Genomic DNA, 15,738 nt, shown 5'->3' with positions numbered 1-15,738 from the left:
TATCAGGCAACAGTTCAGGCAGACAACGTGATTCTTAGCCTTCCCCTGTGAAACTAACCATTCCTATATATTCTCATCTCTTGTGACTTTCCTGTTTGGGCATTGGCTTTTTTAAATTACCGATGTATGTTTTTTCCACCTCGCTGTTAGCACAGACAACAGCGACTACATAACAAAATACAAAAACACTATATCCATCAGTTATTCATAAAGAAATGTGTGGCAATATCATTATTAGTATAGAAATGAAATTGCTTTTTCTTTTTACTTCCCTCTTCATATAGCCTAAAAAAATTACAGAACATCACTTCTCAAAACATGTCTTTATTTAGTCACTAAATCATACAAAGCTACACTCATAGTAAGATATCTGCAATACTCTTTATGGCTTATAAGCTAACGTCAGGTACAGTGGGGCAAAAAAGTATTTAGTCAGCCACCAATTGTGCAAGTTCTCCTACTTAAAAAGATGAGAGAGGCCTGTAATGTTCATCATAGGTACACTTCAACTATGACAGACAAAATTAGGAAAAAAATCCAGAAAATCACATTGTAGGATTTTTTATGAATTTATTTGCAAATTATGGTGGAAAATAAGTATTTGGTCACCTACAAACAAGCAAGATTTCCAGCTCTCACAGACCTGTAACTTCTTCTTTAAGAGGCTCCTCTGTCCTCCACTCGTTACCTGTATTAATGGCACCTGTTTGAACTTGTTATCAGTATAAAAGACACCTGTCCACAACCTCAAACAGTCACACTCCAAACTCCACTATGTCCAAGACCAAAGAGCTGTCAAAGGACACCAGAAACAAAATTGTAGACCTGCACCAGGCTGGGAAGACTGAATCTGCAATAGGTAAGCAGCTTGGTTTGAAGAAATCAACTGTGGGAGCAATTATTAGGAAATGGAAGACATACAAGACCACTAATAATCTCCCTCGATCTGGGGCTCCACGCAAGATCTCACCCCGTGGGGTCAAAATGATCACAAGAACGGTGAGCAAAAATCACAGAACCACACGGGGGGACCTAGTGAATGACCTGCAGAGAGCTGGGACCAAAGTAACAAAGCATACTACGCCGCCAGGGACTCAAATCCTGCAGTGCCAGACGTGTCCCCCTGTTTAAGCCAGTACATGTCCAGGCCCGTCTGAAGTTTGCTAGAGAGCATTTGGATGATCCAGAAGAAGATTGGGAGAATGTCATATGGTCAGATGAAACCAAAATATAACTTTTTGGTAAAAACTCAACTCGTCGTGTTTGGAGGACAAAGAATGCTGAGTTGCATTCAAAGAACACCATACCTACTGTGAAGCATGGGGGTGGAAACATCATGCTTTGGGGCTGTTTTTCTGCAAAGGGACCAGGACGATCCGTGTAAAGGGAAGAATGAATGGGGCCATGTATCGTGAGATTTTGAGTGAAAACCTCCTTCCATCAGCAAGGGCATTGAAGATGAAACGTGGCTGGGTCTTTCAGCTTGACAATGATCCCAAACACACCGCCCGGGCAACGAAGGAGTGGCATCGTAAGAAGCATTTCAAGGTCCTGGAGTGGCCTAGCCAGTCTCCAGATCTCAACCCCATAGAAAATCTTTGGAGGGAGTTGAAAGTCCGTGTTGCCCAGCAACAGCCCCAAAACATCACAGCTCTAGAGGAGATCTGCATGGAGGAATGGGCCAAAATACCAGCAACAGTGTGTGAAAACCTTGTGAAGACTTACAGAAAATGTTTGACCTCTGTCATTGCCAACAAAGGGTATATAACAAAGTATTGAGAAACTTTTGTTATTGACCAAATACTTATTTTCCACCATAATTTGCAAATAAATAAATAAAAAATCCTACAACGTGATTTCCTGGATTTTTTTTTTCTCATTTTGTCTGTCATAGTTGAAGTGTACCTATGATGAAAATGACAGACTTCTCATCTTTTTAAGTGGGAGAACTTGCACAATTGGTGGTTGACTAAATATTTTTTTTGCCCCACTGTAGCTAACCAACATGTTATGTTCTCTGGGAGTGAGGCTTCAATGTATGGTCACTCCAAATATGAGAGGTTTGTAAAATAATAAATGTGGGTAACAAGTTATTTGCGAAAGCATTAACATATTATACCAATACCTGCAATAAATAAATATACCTCACAGTACATAACCTATAAAGTATTTAGCACTGTAGTAGAGTAAGAAAATAATTCATTACAATTCAGATCTAAATAAATACAGATTTCCCTATATATTTTGTGGAAAGTCAATGGATGTCTTTGTAACTCAAGATTCTAAATCAGTCAAGGAAGCTATATACTGCTGAGGTTTGTGTTATTTGTTCAAGTTATAATACAGTTACTTAAAATATTCAACTTACACATGACCAAAAATATGTGGAGAACCTGCTCGTTGAACATTTCATTCCAAAATCATGGCCATTAATATGGAGTTGTTCCCTCTTTGATGCTATAACAGCCTCCACTCAGCTGGGAAGGCATTCCACTAGCTGTTGGAACATTTCAGCAGGGACTGGCTTCCATTCAGCTACAAGAGCATTAGTTAGGTCATGCACTGATGTTGGGCGATTAGGCCGGACTAGCAGTCTGCATTCCAATTCATCCCAAAGGTTTCCGATGGGGTTGATGTCAGGGCTCTGTGCAGGCCAGTCAAGTTTGTCCACACTCATCTCGACAAACCATTTCTGTATGGACCCCGCTTTGTGCAATGGGGACATTGTCATGCAGAAACAGGAAGCACAGAATTGTCTAGAATGTCATTGTATGCTGTAGCGTTAAGATTTCCATTTACTGGAACTAAGGGGCCTAGCCCGAACCATGAAAAACAGCCACAGACCATTATTCCTCTTCCACCAAACTTTACAGTTGGCATAAGGCATTGGTGCAGGTAGCGTTATCCTGGAATCCGCCAAACCCAGATTCGTCCATCGGATTGACAGATGGTGAAGCGTGATTCATCACTCGAGAGAACACATTTCCACTACTCCAGAGTCCAATGTCGGCGAGCTTTACACCACTCTAGCCGACGCTTGGCATTGCGCATGGTGATCTGAAGCTAGTGTTGTGGCTGCTCTGCCATGGAAACCTATTTTATGATGCTCCCCTGACGAACAGTTCTTGTGCTGAAATTGCTTCCAGAGGCAGTTTGGAACTCAGTAGTGAGTGTTGCAACTGAAGACAGATGATTTGTACGCGCTACGTGCTTCAGCAGTCTTGTTCTGTGAGCTTGTGCGGCCTACCACTTCGCGGCTGAGCCGTTGTTGCTCCTAGACGTTTCCACTTCACAATACAATACACAATACACTTCACAATACAATAATAGACCTGGGCAGCTCTAGCAGAGCATAAATCTGACAAACTAACTTATTGGAAAGATGGCATCCTATGACAGTGCCACGTTGAAAGTCACTGAGCTCTTCAGTAAGGCCATTTTACTGCCAATGTTTGTCTATGGAGATTGCATGGCGGTGTGCTTGATTTTAAACACTTGTCAGCAATGAGTGTGGCTAAAATAAACAAATCCACAAATTTGAAGGTATGTCCACATACCTTTGGCCATGTGGTGTATGATTGAGACAGAAAATGTCTTGGTCTACAATGACCACATTTTCTAATCTTGTTCTCACTTAAATGCCCCCAAAAAATGAGATGCAAGTCAAAGCCCTTGAGGGGCAAACAGTCAATTAAATGAATAAAGTTGGTCTTCATTGATAGGTTTTCGCAAATCCACTGAGGTGCATTCAGATAAAGGTTAATACCACCAGTTTAACAATTAAGGTGCAGAGAGGATCTTGACCTCACTAATCTAAACATGTGTATGTGTGTTCTGCTGGGTGCGCATGCACCTGCAGCCATGTGTCAGTCTCTCTGTGCATGCATGTGTGTGTGATGGTACTCTATCCCTCGATGTCGTCCCTTCCTACGGGGAATGCTTTTATCACCTGGGAGATGCGCTCTGCGATGGTTCTGCTGCTGGCAATGATCAGCCTCCTGGACATCAGGTCAAATGGGCCTCCTGGGTAGGACAACAATACAATAGATCCATGTGTCCAGTACTCATTTGAACCTCATTGAGAACTTTAAGATGGTGAAAATATAATTAATAAGATCAATAAAATAATTTACTCAGGACTTGGAGGCCTTGATCATGTACCATCTACAATCCACACCACTTCTTCAGAAGCCCGCCACATCATGGTTACAACTATGTACAGTGAATCACCTGAGATGTCCATGATGACACCCCCAGCCTCTCTGATGATGGCAGCTCCTCCAGCCATGTCCCAGCAGTGTATGCCCATGTGGTAGTAGGCATCAGCCGCTCCACACGCCACCAGGCACATGTTGACTGCCGCACTACCCGGCGAGCGGATGCTACGGGAGCAACATTTGCTTGTTAGCCTCATACATATCTAAACCACTGTAAGTCAAACATCATCACGTGTGGCTCAATGGGTAGAGCATGGCACTTGCACCTTTGATGCACTACTGTAAGTCAATTTGGATAAAAACGGCTGCTAAATGGTTTAAATTATTATAATACAACATCTCTCTTTCTGTGGCCTTATTAATGTTTGAAGCATTACAAGCTCACAATATTGAGATGATGTTTAAACAGAGAGTGTGGGAAGTAATGTTTACCCGTGCACAGGGATGGTGAGGATAGTCTCGATGTTGCCCATCATGGTTTTGAAGTGCTCTGGATCCTTCTTAAAGCCCATCTCTGTCAGGACCAAGGACTTGGTGATGTCTACACAGAGAGTGGCATGAGTTATGACTACTCATTGAATCCTTACACAACAAACTAGCATAACGCTAACCAAGCTAATTCTCATACAATAAAATGAGATACAATTAATCTGTATATCTTCCTTGTATTATCATGAACAATTGATTCCTAATAGCTGTTATGACAGACCATTTTGAAGGCACAACGCTCAAATTAAGAGAAATTATGATGTAGGATCAGTTTAACTGACCTTTTAGATCATAATGACGAAGATTACATGGACGGGGGGACCAGACCCTAGATCAGCACTCCTACTCTAGAATGCTTTATGAATACCAGCCCTGATGTTTGGTACTTGGTGAATGACTCTACCTAGTTGATATTATCTCAATTGGCTCAGCCAGACAGACAAGGTTGTACACATACCTTCTTGCCCAGACACTTTGATGGGTTCTCCATTACAGAATGACCCTTTCCCCTTCCGTGCTGTGTACATCTTGCCCTCTTGGCAGCTGTAGACAATGCCAAACTCTATCTGAGTCAAAGACATAGCATAGAGAAGGTTGACTTAAAATGCAAAGTCAAAACCTGCTGAGTTCCTGCTACTCAGTTATTACTGTCTTATAAATCTCATGACATTGCCAAACACAGAAAACCTTTACCTCTTTCTTCACAGCAAAACCAATCGACATAGAGACAAAGGGGAATCTGAGGTAAAAGAAAAGAGAAAATGTGTTAAGGTATTAAATAAGTGAACTCCTAGAGGAACTAAGCACATAAAAATCAATTTATATTAAAATCCTTGAGGTCACTCCAGGAAAAATCTGGTTAAAAATAGCCATTTTAATATGAAGCTACCTATGCCAAAAAAAAAACATGATTGATGTAGGAGGCTATAGCTTCTTTGGTTATGAGGACATTAGATCATATGTTAGGCTATATAAGGGGGCATGTTTGCAATACAGAACTGTAACATTGTGCAGCACCTGTGGACAAAGTTGGTGGTCCCATCAATGGGGTCGATGATCCAGGTGGGATTATCAGTTAGGTTGCTGGTTGCTCCCGCCGCTACAGACTCTTCACCTATAAAACTGGTGAAAGAAGAATTCAAGAGAAGATGGTGGATAATGAATATCAGCGACAGAATCACAGTACCACACCTTTCAGGCACGTAGGAACCAGACCTGGATCAAATGCAAATAATTGAGGTGTGCTTGATTTATCTTGACCTGCATGCAAAGCTGGCAAAATGTGCACTTTTGGGACTAATGAATTGGGTTCCATTATACCACGCAAGCTAAATAAATTTCAAGCATTTTAGTTATGCATTTGACCCAAGTCTGCTGGGAACAATGTAAAGAAATAGACTCTCGAACGCAGCAAATGATGAGTGGTGGTTCAGGCTTTAAAGATCTGCAATGAGCTACTGTACCTGTGTGTGGGGAACTTCTCCTTGATGGAGGAGATGATGAGCTGCTCCACCTTCTGGTCGGTCTCAGTGACCAGGTCCACAGGAGAGCTCTTCTGCATGATGGAGATGTCCTTCTGCAACGCTTCTTGGATCATCTGACAGAGAGAGATGAGAAAGAGAGAGTGTCAGCCAGCTAGTCACATGAGGGATTAAATAGGGATGATAATAATAACAATAATTGTTTGAATCAAATTTTATTGGTTAGTAGATGTTATTGCGAGTGTAGTGAAATGCTTGTGCTTCTAGTTCTGACAGTGCAACAATTAATCTAACAATTCCACAACAACTACCTAATATGCACAAATCTAAGTAAAGGAATGGAATAAAAATATGTAAATATATGGATGAGTAATGACAGAGCGGCATAGGCAAGATGCAATAGATGTTGTAAAATACAGTATATACATACGAAATGAGTAATGCAAGATATGTAAACATTATTAAAGTGACTAGTGTTCCATTTATTAAAGTGGCCAATGATTTCAAATCTGTATGTAGGCAGCAGCCTCTCTGTCTTAATGATGGCTGTTTAACAGTCCGATGGCTTTGAGATAGAAGCCGTCTTTCTGTCCCAGGTTTGATGCACCTGTACGGACCTCGCCTTCTGGATGGTAGCGAGGTGAACAGGCAGTGGCTCGGGTGGTTGTTGTCCTTGATGATCTTTTTGGCCTAACTGTGACATCAGGTGCTGTAGGTGTCCTGGAGGGCAGGTAGTTTGCCCCCGGTGATGCGTTGTGCAGACCGCACCACCCTCTGGAGAGCCCTGCCATTGTGGGCGGTGCAGTTGCCGTACCAGGCGGTGATACAGCCCGACAGGATGCTCTCAATTGTGCACCTGCAAAGGTTTGTGATGGTTTTAGGTGACAAGCCACATTTCTTCAGCCTCCTGAGGTTGAAGAGGCGCTGTTGCGCCTTCTTCCTCACACTGTCTGTGTATGTGGACCATTTCATTTTGTCTGTGATGTGTACGCCGAGGATTTTTTTTTACTTTCCACCTTCTCCACTACTGTCCCTTTGTGGATAGGGGGGTGCTCTCTCTGCTGTTTCCTGAAGTCCACGATCATCTCCTTTGTTTTGTTGATGTTGAGTGAGATTGTTTTCCTGACAACACGTTTAAATGTCTTACGTCGGCCACGGCAGAGAGCGCATAGTCCTTGGGAGTGGGCCGTGTCGGTGGCACTGGATTATCCTTAAAGCGGGCAAAGAAGGTGTTTAGTTTGTCTGGAAGCAGGTGGTTGTTGTCCTTATTGTCCTTATGTGGATATCTTGACGCAACATCTCAAGACATCAGTCAGGAAGTTAACGCTTGGTCGCAAATGGGTCTTCCAAATAGACAAAGTGCAAGACATTGGTACAATGTCTTGCACGTTCATCTGCACAAACAATAGTACGCAAGTATAAACACAATGGGATCACGCAGCCATCATACTGCTCAAGAGGAGACACGTTCGTTCTGTCTCCTAGAGATGAATGTACTTTGGTACAACAACAAAAAAGTACAAATCAATCCCAGAACTTGTGAAGATGCTGGAGGAAACAGGTATAAAGGTATCTATATCCAAAGTAAAACGAGTCCTATATCGACAGGCCACTCAGCAAGGAAGGAAGAAGCCACTGCTCCAAAACTCTAAAAAGTCCAGACTACGGTTTGCAACTGCACATTTTTATTTTATTTTTTATTTTACCTTTATTTAACTAGGCAAGTCAGTTAAGAACAAATTCTTATTTTCAATGACGGCCTAGGAACGGTGGGTTAACTGCCTGTTCAGGGCAGAACGACAGATTTGTACCTTGTCAGCTCGGGGATTTGAACTTGCCTCAAACATAGTCCAACGCTCCCACCACTAAGGCTACCCTGCCGCCCCACATGGGGACAAAGATCGTACTTTTTGGAGAAAGGTCCTCTGGTCTGATGAAACAAAAATAGAACTGTTTGGCCATAATGAACATCGTTATGTTTGAAGGAAAAAGGGGGAGGCTTGCAAGCCGAAGAACACCATCCCAGCATGAAGCACGGGTGTGGCAGCATCATGTTGTGGGGGTGCTTTGCTGCAGGAGGGACTGGTGCACTTCACAAAATAGATGGCATCATGAGGCAGGAAAATGTATGTGGATATCTTGACGCAACATCTCAAGACATCAGTCAGGAAGTTAACGCTTGGGTCTTCCAAATGGACAATGACCCCAAGCATACTTCCAAAGTTGTGGCAAAATGGCTTAAAGACAACAAAGTCAAGGTATTGGAGTGGCCATCACAAAGCCCTGACCTCAATCCCATAGAAATTTGTGGGCAGAACTGAAAAAGCGTGTGCGAGCAAGGAGGCCTACAAACCTGACTGTTACACCAGCTCTGTCAGAAGGAATAGGCCAAAATTCACCCAACTTATTGTGGGAAGCTTGTGGAAGGCTCCCTGAAACATTTGACCCAAGTTTAACCATTTAAAGGCAATGCTACCAAATACTAATTGTGTATGTAAACGTCTGACCCACTGGGAATGCGATGAAAGAAATAAAAGCTGAAATAAGTCACTCTCTACTATTATTCTGACATTTCACCTTCTTAAAATAAAGTGGTGATCCTAACTGACCTAAGACAGGGAATTTTTTGTAAGATTAAATGTCAGGAATTGTGATAAACTGAATTTAAATGTATTTGGCTAAGGTGTATGTAAACTTCCGACTTCAACTATACATACAGTAGAGAAGGTGCTCAAAGCGCTTTACATAGTAAGGCGGGAAACTCACCTCTTCCACCACCAATTTGTAGCACCCACTTGGGCGATGACAGATCACTGTTTCATTACTGAAACATTTTCATTATAATGGTTTATATAAGCACAGCACCATGATGAGTGTAAGATAGCCCACTGTGATAGACTACAAGGCATTGATAGACCATAAGGCAGGTTTCCCACGGGCTGAATTTGGTCCGCGGGTGATTTTATTTGGCCCCCCCAAGTTTTCTAGGCCAAAAAATAAATAATGGAAATTCTTGTACAATTCTTGTAAAAACAAGCAAATCAGCTCCAAGTGATTTTAATTTAGGACATCTGTTCCAAAGTATTCCCATGCATAATAGAGTTAAAGTATTCACACCCCTTGACTTTTTCACATTTTGTTGTGTTACAGCCTGAATTTAAAATGGATTAAATATAGATTTTCTTTGGTCACTGGCCTTCACATAATACCCCATTAATGACATAGTGAAATTATATTTTTTGAAATATTTACAAATTAATTAAAAATTAAAAGCTGAAAAGTCGAGTCAATAATTTTTCAACCGCTTTATGGCAAGACTAAATGAGTTCAGGAGTTAAGATGTGTATGGAGTCACTGTGTGCAATAATAGTGTATAACATGATTTTTGAATGACTACCTCGTCTCTTTACCCGACACATACAATTATCTGCACGGTCCCTCAGTCGACAAGTGAATTTCAAACACAGATTCAACCACAAAGACCAGGGAGATTTTCCATTGCCTTGCAAAGTAGGGCACCTACTGGTAGAATACAGAATACAAATATTCCAAAACATGCATCGTGTTTGCGACAAGGCCCACAAGTAATACTGTACAAAGTGTTATGTTTGAGGCAAATCAAACAAAAACACATAACTAAAAAAACACATTAAAACTACTTGAAAATCTATGGGAAGACCTGCAAATGGTTGTGTAGCATTGATCAACAACCGATTTTACAGAGCTTGAAGAATTTTGAAAAAAACTAAATGGGTAAATATTGCACAATCCAGGTGTGGAAAACTTAGAGATTTACCCATAAAGACTCAGTTGTAATCACTGCCAAAGGTGCTTCTACAAAGTATTGACTCAGTGGTCTGAATACGTATGTAAATGAGTTATTTCTGTATTTCATATTCAATACATTTGCGAACATTTCTAAAAAAAAACATGTTTTCACTTTGTCATTATGGGGTATTGTGTGTAGATGGGTGATTAAAAATTTATATTTTGAATTCAGGCTGTAACACAACAACATGTGGAATAAATCAAGGGGTATGAATACTTTCTGAAAGCACTTTATGTGATCGTGGACAAATGTAAGCGAGGTTTGAAATTATTATTATTTAGTATAATATTCTATCTGTTTGGGCTTCTTGCGGTCGATTTGCAGTCTACAAATTATTTGTAATTATGTTATGGCCCCCTGACTATCCGGTCAAGAAAAAAATCGGAATCTAGTTGATGATCCCTGACATAACGTAATATTATTCACTGTAACCTAGCTAGTAGGGTATAATGCTGTTTTCTCACCTTCCCAGCCTCTTTGGTCACCTCAAGGCAGTGGTCCATGCACTCTTTCCAAGGGTCTGCCATGATGACGACAACCTAAACAAACAAGTAACAACACCCAATAGGAGAATTATATTCAAACCGGAGCTGGATTTCCCAAAAGCATTGTAGCACTAAAATCGTATTAATTCAATTGAAACTAAAATGGACAAAATATTATATTAGTACTACGATGCTTTTCAGGAAACCCAGCCCTGGAGAATAATTTGCAAGAGGTTAACAAATTATTCTAGCTAAATAGAAAAATACATAATCAACGTCGAAAATGTTACACATAACCAAGCTAACGTTAGCTAGCCAGCTGACAGGCTATTATGTCTTCCCGGGATTGATCACTAGCTAAATCATGCAAGGATACACAACAGCTAGCTAGTGACCAGATAACCGCCCTATAAATTGTAACAACAATCGATTTGCCAGCAAAAACCGTTTGAAAACCGAAACTTACTGTATTGTTTCCCTTTTCTAACCTCTGCACTACTATTCTGCCAGCAGCACAAATTATGACATAATTTTCCTATAGCAATGACAAAACCTTCAAAATAAAAGCCAGCACTTGAATACCGTTGTAATATCATTAGCTGATTAAAATGATATTGCAATTTAATTATTGGACATTTTTATTTTGGCATCAAGAAAGGCAATTAGGAATTTCTGAAAACGGATTTAAACATATGTTTTAAAAAAATACAATGTTGACACTGGTATGTTGAGAATATTGGGATGTAGAGAAAAAAACTTTACTACCTGTATCAGCTAAGTGGGATGGGAAATACTCAGTAGGGTCTCTACTAACCAAATAGGGGGCAGAGAAAAGCCAGCAGTAGGCAATGCAGCACGGTCCCCCTCAAAAACAAAACATATCTGGTTAGTAAAGACCCTACTGAGTATTTCCCAAACCCACTTAGCGGAGACAGTTAGAAAAAAAAGTATATCAACAACCCAATATGTATTACAGTGTATTGCATTGGGGGCTATGGAGGGCTGTAAAAAGTAGTAGGTTTCAGTCTTAGTCCTGTATTGACACTTTGGCCGTTTGATGGTTTGTCTGAGGGCATAGCAGGATTTCATATAAGTGTCCAGATTAGTGTCCTTATCCTTGAAAGCAGCAGCTCTAGCCTTTAGCTCAGTGCAGATGTTGCCTGTAATCCATGGCTTCTGGTTGGCATATGTACGTATGGTCACTGTGGGGACGACGTCCTCAATACACTTATTGATGAAGCCGGTGACTGAGGTGGTAAACTCCTCAATGCCATTGGATGAATCAAGGAACATATTCCAGTCTGTGCTAGAAAAACAGTCTTGTATAGCTTTCCATCCGCCACATCGGACCACTTCCATATTGAGCGAGTAACTGGTACTTCCTGCTTTAGATTTAGCTTGTAAGCAGGAATCAGGAGGATAATCAAATCAATCAAATCAAATCAAATTTTATTTGTCACATACACATGGTTAGCAGATGTTAATGCGAGTGTAGCGAAATGCTTGTGCTTCTAGTTCCGACAATGCAGTAATACCAAGTAATCTAACTAACAATTCCAAAACTACTGTCTTGTACACAGTGTAAGGGGATAAAGAATATGTACATAAGGATATATGAATGAGTGATGGTACAGAGCAGCATAGGCAAGATACAGTAGATGGTATCGGGTACAGTATGTACAAATGAGATGAGTATGTAAACAAAGTGGCATAGTATAGTATAAAGTGGCTAGTGATACATGTATTACATAAGGATACCGTCGATGATATAGAGTACAGTATATACGTATGCATATGAGATGAATAATGTAGGGTAAGTAACATTTATATAAGGTAGCATTGTTTAAAGTGGCTAGTGATATATTTACATCATTTCCCATCAATTCCCATTATTAAAGTGGCTGGAGTTGAGTCAGTGTCAGTGTGTTGGCAGCAGCCACTCAGTGTTAGTGGTGGCTGTTTAACAGTCTGATGGCCTTGAGATAGAAGCTGTTTTTCAGTCTCTCGGTCCCAGCTTTGATGCACCTGTACTGACCTCGCCTTCTGGATGATAGCGGGGTGAACAGGCAGTGGCTCGGGTGGTTGATGTCCTTGATGATCTTTATGGCCTTCCTGTGACATCGGGTGGTGTAGGTGTCCTGGAGGGCAGGTAGTTTGCCCCCGGTGATGCGTTGTGCAGACCTCACTACCCTCTGGAGAGCCTTACGGTTGAGGGCGGTGCAGTTGCCATACCAGGCGGTGATACAGCCCGCCAGGATGCTCTCGATTGTGCATCTGTAGAAGTTTGTGAGTGCTTTTGGTGACAAGCCGAATTTCTTCAGCCTCCTGAGGTTGAAGAGGCGCTGCTGCGCCTTCTTCACGATGCTGTCTGTGTGAGTGGACCAATTCAGTTTGTCTGTGATGTGTATGCCGAGGAACTTAAAACTTGCTACCCTCTCCACTACTGTTCCATCGATGTGGATAGGGGGGTGTTCCCTCTGCTGTTTCCTGAAGTCCACAATCATCTCCTTAGTTTTGTTGACGTTGAGTGTGAGGTTGTTTTCCTGACACCACACTCCGAGGGCCCTCACCTCCTCCCTGTAGGCCGTCTCATCGTTGTTGGTAATCAAGCCTACCACTGTTGTGTCGTCCGCAAACTTGATGATTGAGTTGGAGGCGTGCGTGGCCACGCAGTCGTGGGTGAACAGGGAGTACAGGAGAGGGCTCAGAACGCAACCTTGTGGGGCCCCAGTGTTGAGGATCAGCGGGGAGGAGATGTTGTTGCCTACCCTCACCACCTGGGGGCGGCCCGTCAGGAAGTCCAGTACCCAGTTGCACAGGGCGGGGTCGAGACCCAGGGTCTCGAGCTTGATGACGAGCTTGGAGGGTACTATGGTGTTGAATGCCGAGCTGTAGTCGATGAACAGCATTCTCACATAGGTATTCCTCTTGTCCAGATGGGTTAGGGCAGTGTGCAGTGTGGTTGAGATTGCATCGTCTGTGGACCTATTTGGGCGGTAAGCAAATTGGAGTGGGTCTAGGGTGTCAGGTAGGGTGGAGGTGATATGGTCCTTGACTAGTCTCTCAAAGCACTTCATGATGACGGATGTGAGTGCTACGGGGCGGTAGTCATTTAGCTCAGTTACCTTAGCTTTCTTGGGAACAGGAACAATGGTGGCCCTCTTGAAGCATGTGGGAACAGCAGACTGGTATAGGGATTGATTGAATATGTCCGTAAACACACCGGCCAGCTGGTCTGCGCATGCTCTGAGGGCGCGGCTGGGGATGCCATCTGGGCCTGCAGCCTTGCGAGGGTTAACACGTTTAAATGTCTTACTCACCTCGGCTGCAGTGAAGGAGAGACCGCATGTTTTCGTTGCAGGCCGTGTCAGTGGCACTGTATTGTCCTCAAAGCGGGCAAAAAAGTTATTTAGTCTGCCTGGGAGCAAGACATCCTGGTCCGTGACTGGGCTGGGTTTCTTCCTGTAGTCCGTGATTGACTGTAGACCCTGCCACATGCCTCTTGTGTCTGAGCCGTTGAATTGAGATTCTACTTTGTCTCTGTACTGGCGCTTAGCTTGTTTGATAGCCTTGCGGAGGGAATAGCTGCACTGTTTGTATTCGGTCATGTTACCAGACACCTTGCCCTGATTAAAAGCAGTGGTTCGCGCTTTCAGTTTCACACGAATGCTGCCATCAATCCACGGTTTCTGGTTAGGGAATGTTTTAATCGTTGCTATGGGAACGACATCTTCAACGCACGTTCTAATGAACTCGCACACCGAATCAGCGTATTCGTCAATGTTGTTATCTGACGCAATACGAAACATCTCCCAGTCCACGTGATGGAAGCAGTCTTGGAGTGTGGAGTCAGCTTGGTCGGACCAGCGTTGGACAGACCTCAGCGTGGGAGCCTCTTGTTTTAGTTTCTGTCTGTAGGCAGGGATCAACAAAATGGAGTCGTGGTCAGCTTTTCCGAAAGGGGGGCGGGGCAGGGCCTTATATGCGTCGCGGAAGTTAGAGTAACATTGGTCCAAGGTCTTTCCTCCCCTGGTTGCGCAATCGATATGCTGATAAAATTTGGGGAGTCTTGTTTTCAGATTAGCCTTGTTAAAATCCCCAGCTACAATGAATGCAGCCTCCGGATAAATTGTTTCCAGTTTGCAGAGAGTTAAATAAAGTTCGTTCAGAGCCATCGATGTGTCTGCTTGGGGGGGGATATATACGGCTGTGATTATAATCGAAGAGAATTCTCTTGGTAGATAATGCGGTCTATATTTGATTGTGAGGAATTCTAAATCAGGTGAACAGAAGGATTTGAGTTCCTGTATGTTTCTTTCATCGCACCATGTCACGTTAGTCATAAGGCATACGCCCCCGCCCCTCTTTTTACCAGAAAGATGTTTTTTCCTGTCTGCGCGATGCGTGGAGAAACCTGTTGGCTGCACCGCTTCGGATAGCGTCTCTCCAGTAAGCCACGTTTCCGTGAAGCAAAGAACGTTACAGTCTCTGATGTCCCTCTGGAATGCTACCCTTGCTCGGATTTCATCAACCTTGTTGTCAAGAGACTGGACATTGGCAAGAAGAATGCTAGGGAGTGGTGCGCGCTGTGCCCGTCTCCGGAGTCTGACCAGAAGACCGCCTCGTTTCCCTCTCTTTCGGAGTCGTTTTTTTGGGTCGCTGCATAGGATCCACTCCGTTGTCCTGTTTGTAAGGCAGAACACAGGATCCGCGTCGCGAAAAACATATTCTTGGTCGTACTGATGGTGAGTTGATGCTGATCTTATATTCAGTAGTTCTTCTCGACTGTATGTAATGAAACCTAAGATGACCTGGGGTACTAATGTAAGAAATAACACGTAAAAAAACAAAAAACTGCATAGTTTCCTAGGAACGCGAAGCGAGGCGGCCATCTCTGTCGGCGCCGGAAGTAGAAGGGATATGGTCAGATTTGCCAAATGGAGGGAGAGGGATAGCTTTGTATCCATCTCTGTGTGTGGAGTAAAGGTTGTCTAGAAAAAATGTTTTTTCTTGTTGCACATGTGACATGCTGGTAGAAACTAGGTGGAATAGATGAAGTTTGCCTGCATTAATAAATCCTCACGGTGATAGGCGTCCCGCTAGGGGGACAATTTTAGGTGAAACAGGAGGGCATGCAATTCAAATAAATAATCATACAAATTATGGATATTAAATATTTATGTACATACAAGTGTCTTATACCGGTTGAAAGCTTAAATTCTTGTTAGTCTAACTGC

The 15,738-nt window shown here is 42.6% G+C and overlaps 1 protein-coding gene across 2 annotated transcripts; it reads right to left on the bottom strand.

Moving 5' to 3' along the window:
• Positions 1 to 308: 308 nt before the first annotated feature.
• Positions 309 to 11,067, bottom strand: LOC110535669 (inositol monophosphatase 1). 2 transcript variants are annotated; one of them, XM_021620816.3, is made up of 9 exons: positions 10,968 to 11,067; positions 10,481 to 10,555; positions 6,170 to 6,303; positions 5,724 to 5,828; positions 5,400 to 5,445; positions 5,164 to 5,272; positions 4,650 to 4,758; positions 4,231 to 4,382; positions 309 to 4,023 (listed from the first exon to the last, which is right to left on the bottom strand). In XM_021620816.3, exons 2-9 carry the CDS (start codon positions 10,541 to 10,543, stop codon positions 3,905 to 3,907), a joined length of 837 nt encoding a protein of 278 aa, XP_021476491.1. In that variant the 5' UTR covers positions 10,544 to 10,555; positions 10,968 to 11,067; the 3' UTR covers positions 309 to 3,904. The 2 variants fall into 2 exon arrangements, with proteins under 2 accessions (XP_021476491.1, XP_021476492.1); XM_021620817.3 differs by having other exon boundaries at positions 10,808 to 10,968.
• Between the last annotated feature and the right edge of the window lie 4,671 nt (positions 11,068 to 15,738).

Source organism: Oncorhynchus mykiss, chromosome 11, assembly GCF_057628025.1.
Source record: "Oncorhynchus mykiss isolate SJ-2025 chromosome 11, ASM5762802v1, whole genome shotgun sequence".
In the NCBI taxonomy this organism is placed as follows: domain Eukaryota; kingdom Metazoa; phylum Chordata; class Actinopteri; order Salmoniformes; family Salmonidae; genus Oncorhynchus; species Oncorhynchus mykiss.
The sequence above is the reverse complement of the archived record's forward strand: the minus strand, read 5'-3'. Positions and strand labels throughout refer to the sequence as shown.